The sequence below is a fragment of the Camelina sativa genome, chromosome 16, assembly GCF_030686135.1.
Source record: "Camelina sativa cultivar CO46 ecotype springtype chromosome 16, ASM3068613v1".
Classification (NCBI taxonomy): Eukaryota; Viridiplantae; Streptophyta; class Magnoliopsida; order Brassicales; family Brassicaceae; genus Camelina; species Camelina sativa.
In genome coordinates, this window is record NC_141895.1 from 7,497,213 (window position 1) to 7,514,014 (window position 16,802).

At 34.4% G+C, this 16,802-nt stretch overlaps 2 protein-coding genes and 1 pseudogene across 8 annotated transcripts; 1 reads left to right on the plus strand and 2 right to left on the minus strand.

Annotated features, from left to right (window-relative positions):
• Positions 1-1,259: 1,259 nt before the first annotated feature.
• On the minus strand, positions 1,260-4,539 carry LOC104750157 (uncharacterized). Its single transcript, XM_010471911.3, has 9 exons — positions 3,877-4,539; positions 3,306-3,386; positions 2,787-3,206; positions 2,568-2,703; positions 2,313-2,478; positions 2,101-2,229; positions 1,808-2,002; positions 1,609-1,731; positions 1,260-1,535 (listed from the first exon to the last, which is right to left on the minus strand). Exons 1-9 carry the CDS (start codon positions 4,052-4,054, stop codon positions 1,428-1,430), a joined length of 1,536 nt encoding a protein of 511 aa, XP_010470213.2. The 5' UTR covers positions 4,055-4,539; the 3' UTR covers positions 1,260-1,427.
• Positions 4,540-5,694: 1,155 nt separating this feature from the next.
• On the minus strand, positions 5,695-12,679 carry LOC104750158 (uncharacterized). 7 transcript variants are annotated; one of them, XR_015585307.1, is made up of 7 exons: positions 11,405-12,679; positions 8,135-8,436; positions 7,617-7,744; positions 7,285-7,378; positions 7,109-7,157; positions 6,718-6,827; positions 5,695-6,288 (listed from the first exon to the last, which is right to left on the minus strand). XR_015585307.1 is itself a non-coding variant. In XM_087493316.1 (6 exons), exons 2-6 carry the CDS (start codon positions 8,208-8,210, stop codon positions 6,217-6,219), a joined length of 414 nt encoding a protein of 137 aa, XP_087349442.1. In that variant the 5' UTR covers positions 8,211-8,436; positions 11,405-12,679; the 3' UTR covers positions 5,695-6,216. The 7 variants fall into 7 exon arrangements, 2 of the variants coding, with proteins under 2 accessions (XP_087349442.1, XP_087349441.1); XR_015585308.1 differs by lacking the exon at positions 7,285-7,378 and having other exon boundaries at positions 7,109-7,241; XR_015585304.1 differs by having other exon boundaries at positions 7,109-7,378.
• Positions 12,680-12,745: 66 nt separating this feature from the next.
• On the plus strand, positions 12,746-13,303 carry LOC104750159 (S-protein homolog 7 pseudogene; annotated as a pseudogene).
• Positions 13,304-16,802: the final 3,499 nt, after the last annotated feature.

A 16,802-nucleotide genomic window follows, 5' to 3' on the forward strand; every position in this document is an offset into this window, starting at 1 on the left:
ATAAGGTAAGGATCACTTACGATTAGAAGAACCAAACATCTTTCTTTATATATTCACGAAACCGGGCTTAGCCAAACGAACTGTTCCTTCTACCCTGTTACAACAAAGCAAGAAGATGTCAAGAACAGTTATACGAAGAACAAAAGGCAAACACAAAATTCCGAAACATGAACATACGAATTTTACACTAATTAACCACACAAATAGTTGTAATCAGATCGACATTGAACAAGGCAACATCACAACTTGTGTAATTCATAACCAGGAATCATCAAAACCAACACTAATCGTACCTATGAATCCGATGGAAACCAATCTAACTAAGACTAAACTACGTTTTACGAACGTCACAACAAGACAGAGAACCGGAGATTCCCGTACTCGTTCGTCAGATGTCGTCAAAAATTAGGGTTCAGGCGTGAAGAAACAGCCGAAACTGATAACGGAAACGATTGTAGTTCGACGTCGTATTATAAAAGAGGATTTGAAGAATGTTATACCTGAAGGATGAAGCACGATATGGAGTCGAAGGAGAACGAGGATAGAGAGAAGCAGAGAGACCTCGCCGGAATTATAAAAAAACCTAAAAAGTTTTAACGTATGGGGAAATGAGAAGGAGGGAGGGCTGGCTAAGTATATAAACAGAGAGTTTCTGCGTTATATTCAAGTCAGTGTAGCGTCGGAGAGACGCTCGGTTTATTTATTAACTGGGATCGATTGCCCGGTTCGACCGACTCGCGTTGTTCAAGTCAATTTGTACTTTGTAGCGTCTTTCTAACGCTCGGTTTTTGAACCGGGATTGATTTTTTCGGTTCGACCGACGTTAATCATGGTTCATTTCTCTCGGTTCGCTCGCTTGAATTTTTTTTTTTTTTTTCTGTTTCTTTATTTTTTTGTTTTTTTTGTTTTTTTACTGTCTTTTTACGTATTTCCAATTTTATTTTCTTCTTTAGCGTCAACTTTTTTAACCTTTTTAAAACTAAATATGACATTTGAAAGAACACCAGCATGAAATTCAATATTTTATTAGTTTTCTAAAAATTTTAATTAATTGAAATCAAAATATGTAGTCTACTCTCTATGTCTATGATAACACAAAAACAAATAAGGTTGTTCATAATTGTGTATGGTTATTTTACTTCATTTTTCTTTTTCCTTTTTATTTTTCTTGTTTCAATATGTCTTCATTTCTCATTCCATTATGATGAACACAAAACACTAGTCGTAGCCTCGTAGGCAACTTCTGAAGTGCTGTCATGTTTTGGAATGATGTATTTTATACACTCATCCCTTTCATTATTGTGTTCTTCAAACGGAAAAAGATCTTAGATTTTGTGTTCTTGAGTAACAAAAGAAGAAAAGAAGAAAAGAAGAAAAGAAGAAAAGAAGAAAAGAAGAAAACAGAAAACACAGTTTTGTGTTCACTATCATAGAAATTCTTGACTAAGAGCTAACTGATGATAATTCATGTAATCAATTCCATTTAACCGGACGCAACACAGTATTTGCTCTGGTAGTTCCTCCGGTTTATTCCCCTGAAAACAAGATTTTACAGTTAATAACCATAGCAATTTGACACAAAATTCGTGGAAGAAGCAAAACCATTACCTGAATTGTGAGTCCAACATCAAGAACACAGTGCTTGAGCCTGTCTAAAAATGCTTCGAATCCTTTACGCGATATATAACTGAATCTATGCATATCGATATCAATCTCAAAGTAATTTTCACCCTACAAGTTCAAAAATTTAGAGCTAAGTAAGCAGGTTTCAATAGTACTTGTATTTGTTAGGATACTTGTGACATACCGAGTAGAACTCGTGCTGTGGTCGTGAAAGCACAGGTTTTTCGTTATAAGCATTCATGAGTTTTTTCTCTGCACCGTTCAACTGGAGATCATCTACATTTGCAACACGTCCCAATATCTTTAACCGTTCCCTAAAGGGTACATTTGTATCCATAGTAAAGCCTTTAACTTTCTCAACCTCATCATCTATTAATCTCTGCATATATCCAAAGACAAAGCGATTCAAAAATGTGTTTTCAACAGAAGAGAACAGAACAAAGAAAACAGAATCATGAGGAGGAAGCTTAAGTTTACCTGAATGCTTTCTTGGAAATGAGGTGGAAGCTCCTTTAAATAATTATCCGAAAGTTTAAAGTATAAAACAAAATTCATTCCTTCTCCATCAGTTTCACCTTGAAAGATAGCAGCTGGATACAATGGAATCTATGATTCCAATAGCAACATCATCACTAAACTGAAACACCAGAGACAATGCAAAAGATCAACGATTTAACTAGACAACATACCTGAACATTTACAACAAGTATTGATGGGAGCTTGGTGGAGGTGGTACTAACAACAGGAAGCTCCACGAATTGTGCTATATGGTTTATTTTACGTTGAGATAAAAATACATCGACACCAAATGGATTATATGCAGCATAGTTTGGTGCAAACTCTTTCTTCTTTTCTCTACCAAAGAACGAAATATCATTTAAGAGTTAGTAACAGAACATATGATTAGATACTCGAAACAACAAGCTTCTCCCTGTATGGTTTACCTGAAATAAGTTTTGCCACGAACCCGGAAACTACCAGGCTCAATGATTGACCAGCAATCAAACATTTTCTTTTCGAGTGGACAAAATGGAACCTGAGAACCCGCCATTGGTCTCTGCAACTGCATCTTTGTAGAAACTGAAACATAGTAAAGAACAAAGTAAGTTATTGGATTGGAATCTCTTCAGTTCATATACAGTGAAACCACAATTGAAACTTACATAAAGGACCAGTAGGGTGTCCTTCTCTCCACCTGAAAGATAGTTTAAGGGCAGCTTTTTTCCTCGTACTTGGAGGGCTAGAGCTTAAAGACCTTCTCTTTTCAATAGAAGGAACAGTCGAATGAAGACAAGGCAAGCAATTGCTTGGAAGAATCCCGCAGTTTTCCAATAATCCTTGATCTTTTCTAGAGCTATCATCAGCATTTGAAGATATCTCGTCGATGAAAACAGGCTGCTTAGTGTCTGTCAAAGCACTCTCTGACTTCGATTGTGAGATAACATCATCTACGGTTGAGTGAGAGTTGGAAGTTTTGGGACCATCGCTTAGAGAATTCCTTGCAGAACCGCCAAGGTTTGAGTCTTTAACAGATGACATACTCGATACTGAGATACGCTCACCTCCGTTTACTGACAACATATCTGAAACAAAACGTCGCAAACAATGATGAAATGAACGTGATACATAGATCATAGGAAGAATCAAAAAGGGGTGTTTTAAAGAAGCTTTTGTTATAATACCTTCCTGAACACTGTGAAAATCATCATCACAGTCGGTTTCAAATGCGAGGTTGGAATCAAACCATGCTTCATCAACGCTTGCTGTTTCATAAATGAGACTTAAGTCAGGTAAAATATATATAACTCTAGTAGAGACTAAAGAACTCAGCTAAAGTGACAGTGTCATGTAAACAAAATGTTAATCCTCACAACTCAGTGCTCATCAAAGATGTTTAACCATTTAGAGAAAGATTCACTCTTTTGAGTAATAAACCCTGAAGTATAAACCAAATCCCTTTCTCAACATACAAATCACAAAACTGTAAGCTAATCTAACAACACTAAAACAACAATCTAATCCCTAATTACCCAAAACAACACACTCAACAACCAAAAGACATAACATTTCGAATACAATCAATCAAAAAGCTTAACAAACCTTGAGAGATACACAAGAAAGACAAAACCCACGAAGCCAAATCGATCATAAACACACAGAACAAAGACCAAAACCAAACAAATCAATAGAAATGCAGAGAGAGAAACAAAAGATTGGTTTTTATTTTTAATTGAATTGAGAGAGATTAGAGACCTCTGAAAGTGGGATTAGAGAAAGAACGATCGTGATTATCGAAAGATCCGTCAGATAAGCGAGAAGAAGACACAACTCTCTTCTTCTGAATCTTTCGTCTTGTCCGAGTCTTTCTCCTCTTGCTTGACCTTATTTTACCACCTACACAGCTCTTAGGCGTTGACACGCAACCTCCCATCTCTCTCTCTATCTCTCTCTCTTCTTCTCTGATCACAAAATCAACATATACGATCTCTCTCTCTAAACCCAGAACTTGAACAGAGAGAGAGAAAGATAAAGCTGGTTCCTTTTAGCTCTTTGTAGAGAGAGAAAGAAAAAATATGTTTCCTTTTACTTCTCTCTCTCTTCCTCTTCTGATCAGAAATCAGATAGAATCTGCCAGACACGATCTTCAAATCCACTTATTGGCCAACAAAGAAAAAAAAACTTAAAAAGAGAAGAGAAAAATGGTAAATGAGACACAGACAACTAGACAAACAATTTGGTGAAGACGAAGTTTTTTTTTCTGTACTTCGAAACCAAATTTAAAAAAATGTAAATTTTCTGATTGGTTAAAAATATATTTTGGGATTTGTGAAGTCAATGAGACAAAAAAATTGGGAAAAAATATCAAAAGACAAGTTGTTAAAAGAAATATATATCAATAGTTATCATCGCATATACGGTGAGTTAACGGCATCTTACAATAAGCAATTATGGTTCACTAAATTTTAGATTTTTACGATTGAAGCAACAACCACATTGGACTTATCGTGTTTAACGTTTTGTAATCATCTGTAATTAGTAAATTACGTACTATATTATATATGCTTCGTGTGATGGAGAATGAGAATATATTTTAAATATAAATTATAATCACAAGTGGTTGATAGATCAAATATTTATTAGTTATTAGAATCTAATTTGGATTTTTTTTAGTATAGTTAAAAGATGTAATAGTTTACATCTCACAATATTATTTTAATTTTCGCTTTTAAAATAATTTTGTTTTACTGGATTTCCAGACCATTGCCTATTTACTTCTCAACGACATCATATACTATTTTTAATTGAGATATATAAAATTTTGATCATTGGTTATTCAACTCTTTTGTATGTATTTTAATTAACAAAACAATTCAACCAACAACACAAAAATGAAAATAAAATCAATTATCGAAAATGTATTTTGCGAAGATAAAAACCTTAAAGAAACAAGTTATTAATAGGTAGATGACTCGAAAAAAACTAAAGATTGATTTTAACTAAAACTAAAGATTGTTTTTTCAAACTTTTATTATGAGGTTCGTAATCATATATTATCTTTGACTTCTTGTTCTTGGTTCCAAAAATAAAACCATATATATATATATATATTAAGAAATTTTGAGGTAACAAAAAGTTTCATGTAATCATATTTCCATCGTACAATACATTGTATTTGTCTATATCATTTGGTACGCAGAGTATGGCCATCTAAAATTAGACGTGTCAGATTTAGTGGCGTGTGACATTATTTTCACATCACACATCGCGACATGTTGTCTTGTCCTTTTTATTAAACTATACAAATCGACAATAATTAGATGTGAAGATGTGCCTGCTTGTGATTTTTTTTACCAAACAAAACAAATTTTGTCTGTGAATAATTTGCAGTTGTCCAAAAATAAGACATCTTCCTTAGACCATGTTCACTCCAGCAACTCTCTTAAGTTGCTCAAATATAACCAAATCATATTATTTATTCTAAACTAATTAAAGCAACACATTTAGAACTTAAACAAAACTATGCTTCCACTAGAGTAACTCAAATAGGTTGCTGAATCATTACAATAATAATTTTTAAACAATTATTTCTTAATTAACAAATTTTAATATTCTAAAATGACAAAACAATAATTTCAATTACTTATATTACATTAAAAAGAAATAAAAAATATTTTACATAATTTGGAAATGTTAAACATATATTACATAAACAAAAAAAAAACGCTTGAGAGGTGTGGCAATCATCGTAACCGTTTCCAATCTGACCAGGGTGGTTCATGATGATAATTTGGTTACCTTGTTACAACAGCAGATCATCTGCTTGACACCAAGGTGAAAGCAAGAGAGCGTGCTCACGGGTCTGACCATCCTTGGAGATACCAGCCTCAAAACCACCAGTGGTGGAGTCAATGACAAGGACAGCACAATCAGCCTGGGAAGTACCGGTAATCATGTTCTTGATGAAATCACGGTGACCAGGAGCATCAATGACTGTGCAATAGTACTTGGTGGTCTCGAACTTCCAAAGGGCAATGTCGATGGTGATACCACGCTCTCTTTCAGCAAAACCTGCAACAAACCTGCAACAATACTTTAAGCTCTATGTGTTGGTTCTTTCCCATAGAGCTTACCTTGTCCTGTTTCTGCCATTTTCTTGAGAAAAGCCTGCAACAAAAATAGGAAGAAAAAGAACACAATCGAAACACAAGCTATAAGTACCAAACCCATCTCAAATCCAGATTAAACATTCTTCTTCTTCATTCCGACACAGAACTCATGCTTGATTATTTATGAACTCAATCAATTCTTATATAAAAATGCACCAACAATCGATCAATGTCTCTGCTGGTAGGATCCTTTACAAACCTAAACCAACAAAACAGAAACCACAATCGTAGGATCCTTTACAACCTAAACCAACAAAACAGAAACCACACTTATACATATACTAACCAACTATATATTGCTACATTATCCAAAGATCACTATCGAAGAACTCTCCTATGCAATTGATATGGAGCCAAATGGTTCTAGTTTTCAAAACTGGAGTCTTACAAACTTATGAGTGAAAGGAGAAGGCATCAAGATGATTACCTCCATAGCAAGAGCACTGAACAGAAGCAAAGTTGCCAAAAGCTGCAGAGAAATCAGGACACTATCATTCCAGTTGACTTTCTATACCCATTGTGATATAATAAGGACATCTGCAAAATACAAATATAACAAGCCAACAACGTCAGGTACTATCTGAAAAACAAGAAACAAATATGTTGAAAGAGCAAAGCAAAATGGTGATAAGGAAGCTACAAACAGAATGAGGTCTGACCAGATTAGTGCACAACGGTTTCGTTGTTATGTCTAAATAGTAATAATCATAAGGAAGAAAAAAAAACACAGACATTCAAATCCTAAACAATTCCATATAAAACAAGTTGAATGAATATGTAACAATAACAACACAACAAACACAATTAGCTTTTGTTACCTTTTAAATTTTGATCATTATCTCAGCAGAAGAGAGCCCTTACGTACACCTTCAAGAAGCACGATTGAAGTTAACAAGAGTTAGTACCCGTTCACCTTTTTCCAGGCTCCATACGTACACCTTCAAGAAGCTCCTGCGAAATACTTTAATCATTCGCAACAAAACAGCAAACAAACCTGTTGGATCGACATCTTTGGCGAGCTTAATTGCATCCGATGTGGCTATTATGTCTTGGTTAGCAGGGGATATAGCTAATATGATACAATTGGGCTGGAAACAAACAGAACTAAACAATTTAGAACCAGAAGATGCATCCAACGATTATAAACAGAAAGCATAATATAGCTGCAGAAACAATACATCTCCAAAAATCACGAAATCAACATCATTCCAAGAGCATGGGAACGCAAAGCACGGAGTGATAGACTTGGATTGAACAAAACGCAGAAAGGATTGATCGAATTCGTCAGATTGAGAAGTTAATCAGAGAGAGAGTGAGGAAAAAAACCTTGAGGGACGAAGAGGAGTCATGCGAAAGGAGTAGTCGCCTGAGAATGCATGAAACCGCCGCCGGCAAACTCGCCTCCGTCGTCCATCGATTCGCCGTTTCGTCGAGAGAGAGGAAAGAGAGAGATTCTGCAAAAGAAGAAAAGGAGAGAAAAAAAAAACTGTCTTTTATATTTTATAAAATCCAATTAGAAATTGACACGTATCAGTGTATTCACAGTTCCTTCCGCTACTCGGCACAGCAACGGTTCTACTAATTTGTGGGCCAATTCTTTTAATTTTTATTTTCTTTTGGGCTTAAAAATGGTGTGAGTACCCCAAAAAAAACTCCACTGGATATGCTCTTAGGGAACTATCATTCTTTTTCCATCAACATGCATTTCTTATTTTTATTGATAACACTGCGTGTAGGACTGTTATACTGTTATGCTGCAATGTTTTCCAAAAATAAGTACTTTGTCGTAATTTTATAATTATCAAAACCATAATTTATCTCTTGACAGATTTGATAGATGTTACCTGACTTTGTTGAGTAGAAAACTGTGAAAAGGATTGTGAATTTTTCTAAGGTTTCACTGTTTACTCCGAAGAACATTCCTCTGTGCGAAGGCCATGCTATAAAAGACTTCAAACAGTCTTCTAGGATTGTCAGTTTTGAATTGGGCCTCCATAAAAATGTTTCAGGTTCTAGCACAACATCTAGGAATATTTTAACAGCTTTTGGTCCAATAGAAACTCCATTAACCAATGTCTCCTTATCACTGCTTTGCCACCGACCTTCTCCCACAACTTCTTCATCATTTATTCTCCAATGTAGTATTCTGCAGTAGTTAATAGATTATGTGCTTGGACTCTAAGAAACATAGAGAGAAGAAGCTGATTATGGCAATATGAAATGTAAAATAAATGGTAAACATATAAAAGAAACTCAAACGTTAGGAGCAATGTCTTCTGATATCACTTTGCCTATAACAATAGTAAAATTCGGAGGCCATGCAATCATTGATCCAACTGCTTTCCTAATATTATAATGAAAACTACAATAATGTTTCATAAATACTATTATGAAATTATGTTATTATTTTTTCCCACTCTAAATAGAAGCGATACTACAAATGTAGAAGACAATATTGAACTATTTAAAATAATAAAGATAAATTTAAAAGAAAATTCCTATATGTTAAATAAATTAAATAACAAAGTTAAATATATTCTCCCCCCATGCGTGGGTCCTCTACTTGGTGATGGTATATTACTCAACCATCACCTCTCAATGTAAAAACATGATGCTAATAGTTTGAGTGTTTGACTTGTAAAAGAAATAACAGCTCTAGAATCCAAAATTTATAGGTTGATGTACGTTAGTAATGTGTTCTATTGGGCTATTGGCACATGTTTTAGAATCTGGTTGAGCATAAATACATGAAGGTGGTGAAATAGAAGTTATAAATTTGGTTGAAACGGAGAGAAGATTAGACCGGCAAGAATCTTAAATAAAAAGAGGAGGTTGAGTCCAACTTATGCCAACTATACAATTTCTTCTTCATGGACCCTCACTCTATCTACATCTCACCTTTTTATTTCATTTTACCAATATTTTATATAAAATAGCAATAATTATCACCAATAGTCATAAAATTAAATGTTAGAAAACTATAACACGGTCGGTGCATGGTGTAGGACTACTTTTTACAAAAGTGAGAAAAATGTTGTTTTTTTTTTCAATCAAACCTCGTATATATTAAATTATCGGAGATGACTCTTTTTGAGAGAGAACCAATTAGGTACCGACGAACTTATATGGAAAAAATAGAAACCTCGTGCTTTTGCACATTTCGTAAATTTATCGGTACGAATATTATCCTCTCGAAGAATATATCTAATACTAAGATTAGCAAATCTATTTTTGAAATGAATAAAATCCTTCAATTTTGATGAAAAGGTCGGTTAATCCTCGATATTAGACGTCATCCTTAAGAGGTCTGAACAATCCGTGATAAAAAGAGTTTTATCCAAATCCAACGCTAATAAGCACTTCATAGTCCAAATAAGGGTATCTAACTCTGCACGTAAACGGAAAAGGCTTCTGTGCGATCCTGCCCCGTAAGCGGAATTCTAAATATTGTTTTTGTTTTATTGCTTTTAAAAGAAGATAATGTTGTTTTTTATATTGGCATTTTGTGAAATATTTTATATCGCGATGAAATAATAAGATATGAAGGAAACTAAATGTGGATGGATTTTGTGGTCTCTTCTCATTTTACATTGGTGTATAGTAAAACTACAAATTCATCCTCACGACTTAGAAATTCCCAAAAAGAAAGTTCATGAAGAACACACATAAAAATCAATCGCAAGGAATTGTTTAATCACACATACGTCTTGTTACTTTGTTAGGTTTCCAATATCCTATGCAAGAAAACCTAATAAACTTTTATACTTGAAAATTAATCGGAACAACAAATTAATACAGCAAACATTATCACAATTCACAGCAAGCCCTTGATAACCAGGAGATCGAGCTATACATGCACTACGTTATACGTGTTATAAAACTTTTTTTCAATGTACCAAATAAATTCGACCCAAAATATCAATTCTATGGAAATTCATATAAAAATAGTAACAGGATGAAGTGTTTTAATAAATAAGTATCTAGTCGATATAGCTCAATGAGCTTAATAAAATAAAAACGTTAGATTGAATTGAAAAACAGTACTATAACCTCTATAAATTAACATTCAATAAATTTCAATAAATCAGTATATTTTTTTATTCTTATATTATTTATATATCAATAAATTAATAATTTATAGAGGTTTTCAAGTAGCTCATTAAGGTGAGCTTTATTTAATGAACTGTGCCATAAAAGTTTAAGAAGGAAATTTTGTGCAGGAAAAATTGGGACATTTTTAAGAGTATACTAAATTTTAAAAAAAATTTGAAAATTACATTTAATATTATCTACACATTTTGAAATGAAAATAGACATAAATACCCTTATTATTAAACAATTTTAATTTTTTTTTAAAAAAACTAAAAACTTAATTTATATTTAAAAATAATTCAACTTAAAAAATAAATTACTTTGAAAAATTGTTAAATTCGGAATAAATTATTTAATAAATAAAAATCATAACTAAAACGTATTTATTGTATTTTAAATAATGACTACATGAATCAATTTTTTTATCTTAAAATTTTGAATAAAAAAAGAATTGAAATATTTTTGTTGATATTATTTAGATTTGAATTTATATAAAAATAAATAATTCAAGATCATACAATTTGTATATATATATATATATCAATGTTTTAGACTTATTTTAATCAATGTTGATTTATTTATAATGTTGACTTTTTGAACAACGGTTTTGTTTTTGACTTATGTTTACTTAATTATCTTCATAATTGACTTATATTAAAACAGTTGACTTATGTTATGGGTAGTTGATTTATAACATAGTCGATATGATTTGTTTTAAAGTTGACTTATTTTTTTTTGTTCATCGATTTATATTTGTTTTCTGTTGATTTTTTCATTGACTGTTGACTTATTACATTCTATATTGATTTATTAATAAGGTTGATATTTTAAATGTTGGCCTAAGTTTAATTTTTGTTGACTTATTTATTTTTCTATCAATTTATTTTAAAACTATAGATTTTTTTTTATTTGATCGTTTTTTTTTGCATAGTGGACTTTTTTGATGATGTTGACTTATTTGTTTTTTCATATTTCTTATCAAGTTTAAGGTATGTATTCAAATTTTTTGGGAAGGGTAGTACCAGCAAACACAAGCCCCACGGCTTTGTGGCAACACCAACAGATCATAGCCTTCAACGAAAGTGTTTGGTTTCCATGTCCGACTCATTCCCGTTGATCCACCAAACCCACTACAAAGCTCCTGGACTGCTCAAATCCCCGACGACCAGCTACCAAAGCTAGATCCCGTACCTAGCAATCTAACCCACTTGAATCTAACACCTCACCTCCCGATCTAGCATCTTCCGCAACTCTGAGCAAGAAACTATTCAATCCGGTCCGGTGGATGCAAACTTCGAGGCAGTTTATAGCGGCTGGTGGCTCAATCAAGCCCCCATAAACCGGAATCCACGAGCGCCTTCTAGGAATCCAAAGAATCCACAGTTAACCACCAGTACAAACAACGCAACCCAACAATCTCCCACTGATTTCCGCCCCAACTGCAGCGTCTGATTTGAAGGGTGAGCCTTGAGAAGATTCCTCCGTGAACCACTGGCCTCTTCAAACCAAATTAACACGACTTCGGATCTTCTCGACCTCCAAATCGTAGCCACAACAGCATCAAATGGGAGAAAAGACCACACCACCGCTTTCAGAGAATAGATTTGCTCACCACTGTCCTCCTTTTGCAAAACCAAGACCTACAATGAAGATCTTCCCCTAACCTTACCCGTCAAACGAACCAGATATCTAAGAAGAGAAGCACCGCACACACTGGAGGAGGAAAATTCGATAGATTCGGCGACCAAACCCAGATCCAGACCTCCAGAGCTAACCCAAAATGAAAGCCCAGATACCCCTTGCTCACCAAAGCCACACCAACCACCAGAGAGATGACGACACACGAACAGCCCGTCCAGCCGTCCGCAAGCATCCAAACCAAGTTAACCCCAACAGCCAATCTCAAGCGAACCTTCCAACGACGTGCCAACACGTGCTTTATAACCACCAACTAGAGCCCAGATCTGACACGAATGACAACTTCACCGGAGGAGAAAGACTCATCAACGGGAGTAGACAGAGCAGGAAATAGTTAAAGAGGAGGGAGCCCTCTCCGGCGCCAGAAGGGCATGCCACAGAGGCAAACAGAGTTGAGAGAAAGATAAACTAGAGAGAAGGAGGAGAGTTTAGCGAGAGAAAGATAAATATTCAAAACTAAAGAAACAATATTTGTTCCTATCATTTACTCTTATTAATGTGCATTGAATGTATAGATTGAAACTTAGGTACTTAATTAAGTTGTTACCAAAATAAAAGAGTCAAAGATTCCTTTTGAGTTATGCAAAGATATTAATTTTAAAATCTAATGTATATATATATATATATACTACTTGGGTGACTTGGTTTTACCAACTTATACAAAACTATATATAAAAAAAAATATAGCTCTAAATAATGAATAAATTTTTTGTTTTAATCATTGTATTTGCTTTGAGTTTTGGATCGAGCAATGCAAGCAAACTATTTCCTAAAAACAAAGTAATTATCAAGAATTCTCTCAACAGGAGTGATGATATTCTCACGATTCATTGTATATCTGATCAAGACGATCTTGGTATTCACTTAGTACGTCGTTCAGACTTATATATCTTTAAATTTGGGGATAAATTTTTTGGTGGGACTAAGTTTGACTGCAAACTATCGCATGGAGTGGGTTTTAAATCTTCTGTTACTTTTACTGCTTACAAAGAAGATCCTTATTTTTACATTAAATTTGGTGATTTTACGTTTTGGGATGCTAGAGAAGATGGAATCTATCTCTCAAATGAGTATTATCATGAAAAGTTTATGTATAGTTGGTAAAATCTTAGTCTCAAAGCCATATTGTCTTTTATATTTGATGTTAATGAATTTAATGATATGAGGAAATAATAGTTAATATATTGTATTTTTGAAATTATATGCAAAACCTAAAATTATCAGTTCGTAATTTATGCAATTTGACAAATCCTAATTTACAATATACACCATAAAAAGAATACAATTGTTTGATTACACGTTAAATTGCCTTTAAATGGGATTTTTATAATTAAAGTAAAATGAATTATATCTAAGCAAACAAATTATATGTTTAAAACGCATAGGTCCAAATTGGTTCAATAATTCGTATCTGATCTGGAATACAAAAAACAAATGATACTGCAAGCATTTGAATTAAAAAAAAAATCTTTTGATTTATTAATTTTCAAATGAACTATAGAATCCAAGCATCAAAATCAAAATTTTGACAAAAACTAGTTACCATTCTCCAAAATCAAGATTTGATAACTACTTTCGGAGCAACAATTCTCTACAAAAGTAATTACTTAAAACAAAACATTTGATCTGTTTCAAACAATTCTAACAAGCATTAAGATTCTCATTCATTTAGTTCATAAAGCACCCTAACATCCGCTATTGTTGGTTGGCTGGGGAAGTTTTGCCCAACTAATGATTGATTCAGCCATTCAACATTATTTTTGATGGTTTGATGAAATCAATATAGGGCTCTAGCCGTGTGAAAAAACATATTTGAAAATATTATTTACATATCATAGTAAAAACACAAATTGAATTGAGATTTCGTTCAATAGAACTATATGAATGATCAAATTTTGTTTAGGGCTCTGTTCAGAAAGTTAGTCGCTGTGACAACGACAGTTCTTCATAAACTTACTTTCAAATATTCTTTATCTTTTCTTCATCTCTTCTACTTTCTGTCACATTGATCTGAATTTTAAAAATTTGGAATTGCCAGTTAAAGCATCGACAAAACCCAAAGCCTTTGCTTGAAACAGCAATAGTCGCTTATTTTTTTCATTTTACAGATCTGCAAAACCAAATCAAATTGTCATCGCCAAAAAATTCAGGTCTATACTTTTCTTATTTTTTCTTCTCTATACTATACAACCTAACTTAAAAAAAAATCAAAAAATCAAAAACACAGCGTTTAGAAAAAGTCGCGCGACACTGAAACGCACAGGGCCTCGCTGTCATAGTCTCCTCGCTGTTCACATGAAAGTGAGTTTCTTTCCTTTCTTTCTTTCTTACTTTCTTTCTTGTTTTTCACTTTTATGCTTTGACAGTTTTTGTTTTCGCAACGTTCAACATTATAGCATATTGGAAAACTAAAAATGTGTATAAATCTCATCATTTCGTAAGTTTTTTGTAATTAGTTGATATGTTCTTGTAGCTTAGTTGGTTAGATTTCGGCCTTTTAATTCTCAAACTCAAGTTCAATTTCCATTATTGTTAATATTTATCTTCATTTTTTAAATTATTGGATCATAACTCATATTCAATTTAGACAATAAAACTAATTTTTAATTTTTCTTTTCCTGACTATGTAACGTTCCGACCGCCACTTTTCATGGGGCCCCATGTCTACTCCCAGTCCATGGATCCACCTTTCACAGTTTCGGCAGTCACTTCCCAAAAGGTTACCCCATCCTGAAACTATTTCAGCTTATGCACGCTTAACTTTGGAGTTCTCTTGGGACCCTTGAACAAAAAGATAAGTGCACCTTGGTGACATAGATGGCGAAATCAATTCTTCCTCTCCGCAAGTCTCTAAAACTGGGGTGTCATAATTGTAACATCCGTGAACCGTAATCTCGGTTTGGGAGGTGCATCGGTCGATGAGGTGTCAGTCGATGCAAGGTCGATTTTGTGTGGTTCGACTATAAACGTTGTGTTTTGGGGGATAGGAAAACCTTGAGTCGATTATAAAAGGCGGTTTGTCGTTTTGTGGCCGAGTTTTAGCCGCTTTTGAGAGAAAATAAAGAGAGAAAAGAAGTTCTTGCTGTTCTTGAGGATTTTGGGAGATTTGTGGTTGTTCTTGGGAAGATCTGAAGCTAGGAACGTTGAAGGAACGTGCTAGGAGCGTAGGTCTATCATTTTAGGGTCAAAATCCTCTTTGGCAAATGTGAGTGCATGACCATGGCTTATCTAATCTTGAGATTTCTCTGATCTGCTTGTTTATGTGTTGTTTGGCTTGTTAGAACGTTATTTGGGGCTTTGCGAAGTTTTCTTGTGGCTTGAGATCAAGTTTTTGATGATATAGGAACGGTGATCCGGCGAGAAGCTTTAGGGAAAACGATGCTCGACAGGTGCGTCGGTCGATGCAGATGCGAGGACGGCACGTCTGACCTAGGAGCATTAGTTGATGCCATGTGGAGGTGTCGGTCGATGCAACAAGGGATTTCGTGAAATGTCGAGCACACGTCGGTCGATGTAGTGATAGTGTCAGTTGATACAAGCTAGTCTTGTATCGGTCGATCTAAGCTTGTGTCGGTTGATGCAACCCCTGTTAGTGTCGGTTGATGCATATATGGTGTCAGTCGATGCAATTCCTGGTTTGTTTGTTGATTGTTGTTTGATGGTTAGAGTATCTCAAATGCTTGATGTATAGCTCAGTAGATGGGAAGATTGCCTCACTGAGTGTTTATAAAATATGCATGCATTTCAATTTGTATTTGTGGTACAGGGAAAGGCAAAGTGTGATTGTGGAATCAAGGCTATGAAGAGGAGTATCTTCTAGAGGCTCGGTTGTTTGCTCTGTGTCTTTTTTAGGATGTTAGAGTGGAACTTAGTGGTCTAAAACGGATGCTAGGATTTCTGGTTTATGATTTGTTTTATGTTCTGGATTGTTAATGGTTTGGTATTATGTTATTTCTCTAATGGTTATTAGTTATTGGATTTATTATTTTTATCCGCTGTTGTTATTGTTTGCGGTAGGTTGCTAGCGAGTATGGGAACACTAGATATTAGGATTTAAAAAAAAGGGGTTGGATTGTTTCAATAATTCACCCATGTAACAAATCGCAACGTCCTCTTTGCGCACCAAGACCGTAACCCTCGACAGTGTGAGCCTACTCAACTCCACTCTCGTCTGATTTCGGCTCTGATACCACATATAACGCCCCGACCGCCACCTCTCTATGGGCCCCATGTCTACTCCCAGTCCATAGGCCCACCTTCCTTAATGGGCCTCACGTCCTCTCACAAGGCTCGTGAGCCCATATATATTCGACAGTTGGTTTGCTACGTCAGAGAGGCTTTAAAGACTTGTTACCGTCCCTACAATTCACCACATGATCTTCCATGTGCTTTGTCCTCACTCGCACTGTTCGATAGTCACTTACCAGAAAGGCACCCATCCTGAGACTACTCCAGCTCAAGCACACTTAACACTGGAGTTCTCTTGGGACCCTTAACCGAAAAGATATGTGCACTTTGGTGACATAGGTGGCCAAATTAATTATTTTTCAAAGCTTTCTGCAAGTCTCTGAAACCGGGGTGTCATAGGCTATCTCTTATTTTGTCTTTAATTTGAGTTGTATATAAAAGAAATGTTTTATTAAAGTTAAATATAATGATAAGAATATCTCTAGAACAATTTAAAAACTTATAAAAGAATTTTAGTTTAAAGGATGTAGGTTA

What these genes read in the sequence shown, in the direction of transcription:
- LOC104750157 (XM_010471911.3), bottom strand. Translation starts at nt 4,054, where the DNA reads ATGGGAGGTTGCGTGTCAACGCCTAAGAGCTGTGTAGGTGGTAAAATA. An exon ending in TACTTGTTGTAAATGTTCAG is followed by an intron (nt 2,230 to 2,312) that starts GTATGTTGTCTA and finishes TTGGAATCATAG; the next exon opens with ATTCCATTGTATCCAGCTGC. An exon ending in CACAGCACGAGTTCTACTCG is followed by an intron (nt 1,732 to 1,807) that starts GTATGTCACAAG and finishes TTGAACTTGTAG; the next exon opens with GGTGAAAATTACTTTGAGAT.
- LOC104750158 (XM_087493315.1), bottom strand. Translation starts at nt 8,210, where the DNA reads ATGTTCTTCGGAGTAAACAGTGAAACCTTAGAAAAATTCACAATCCTT. An exon ending in TTTCTACTCAACAAAGTCAG is followed by an intron (nt 7,745 to 8,134) that starts GTAACATCTATC and finishes CTTCTTTTGCAG; the next exon opens with AATCTCTCTCTTTCCTCTCT. An exon ending in ACTCCTCTTCGTCCCTCAAG is followed by an intron (nt 7,379 to 7,616) that starts GTTTTTTTCCTC and finishes GTTTGTTTCCAG; the next exon opens with CCCAATTGTATCATATTAGC.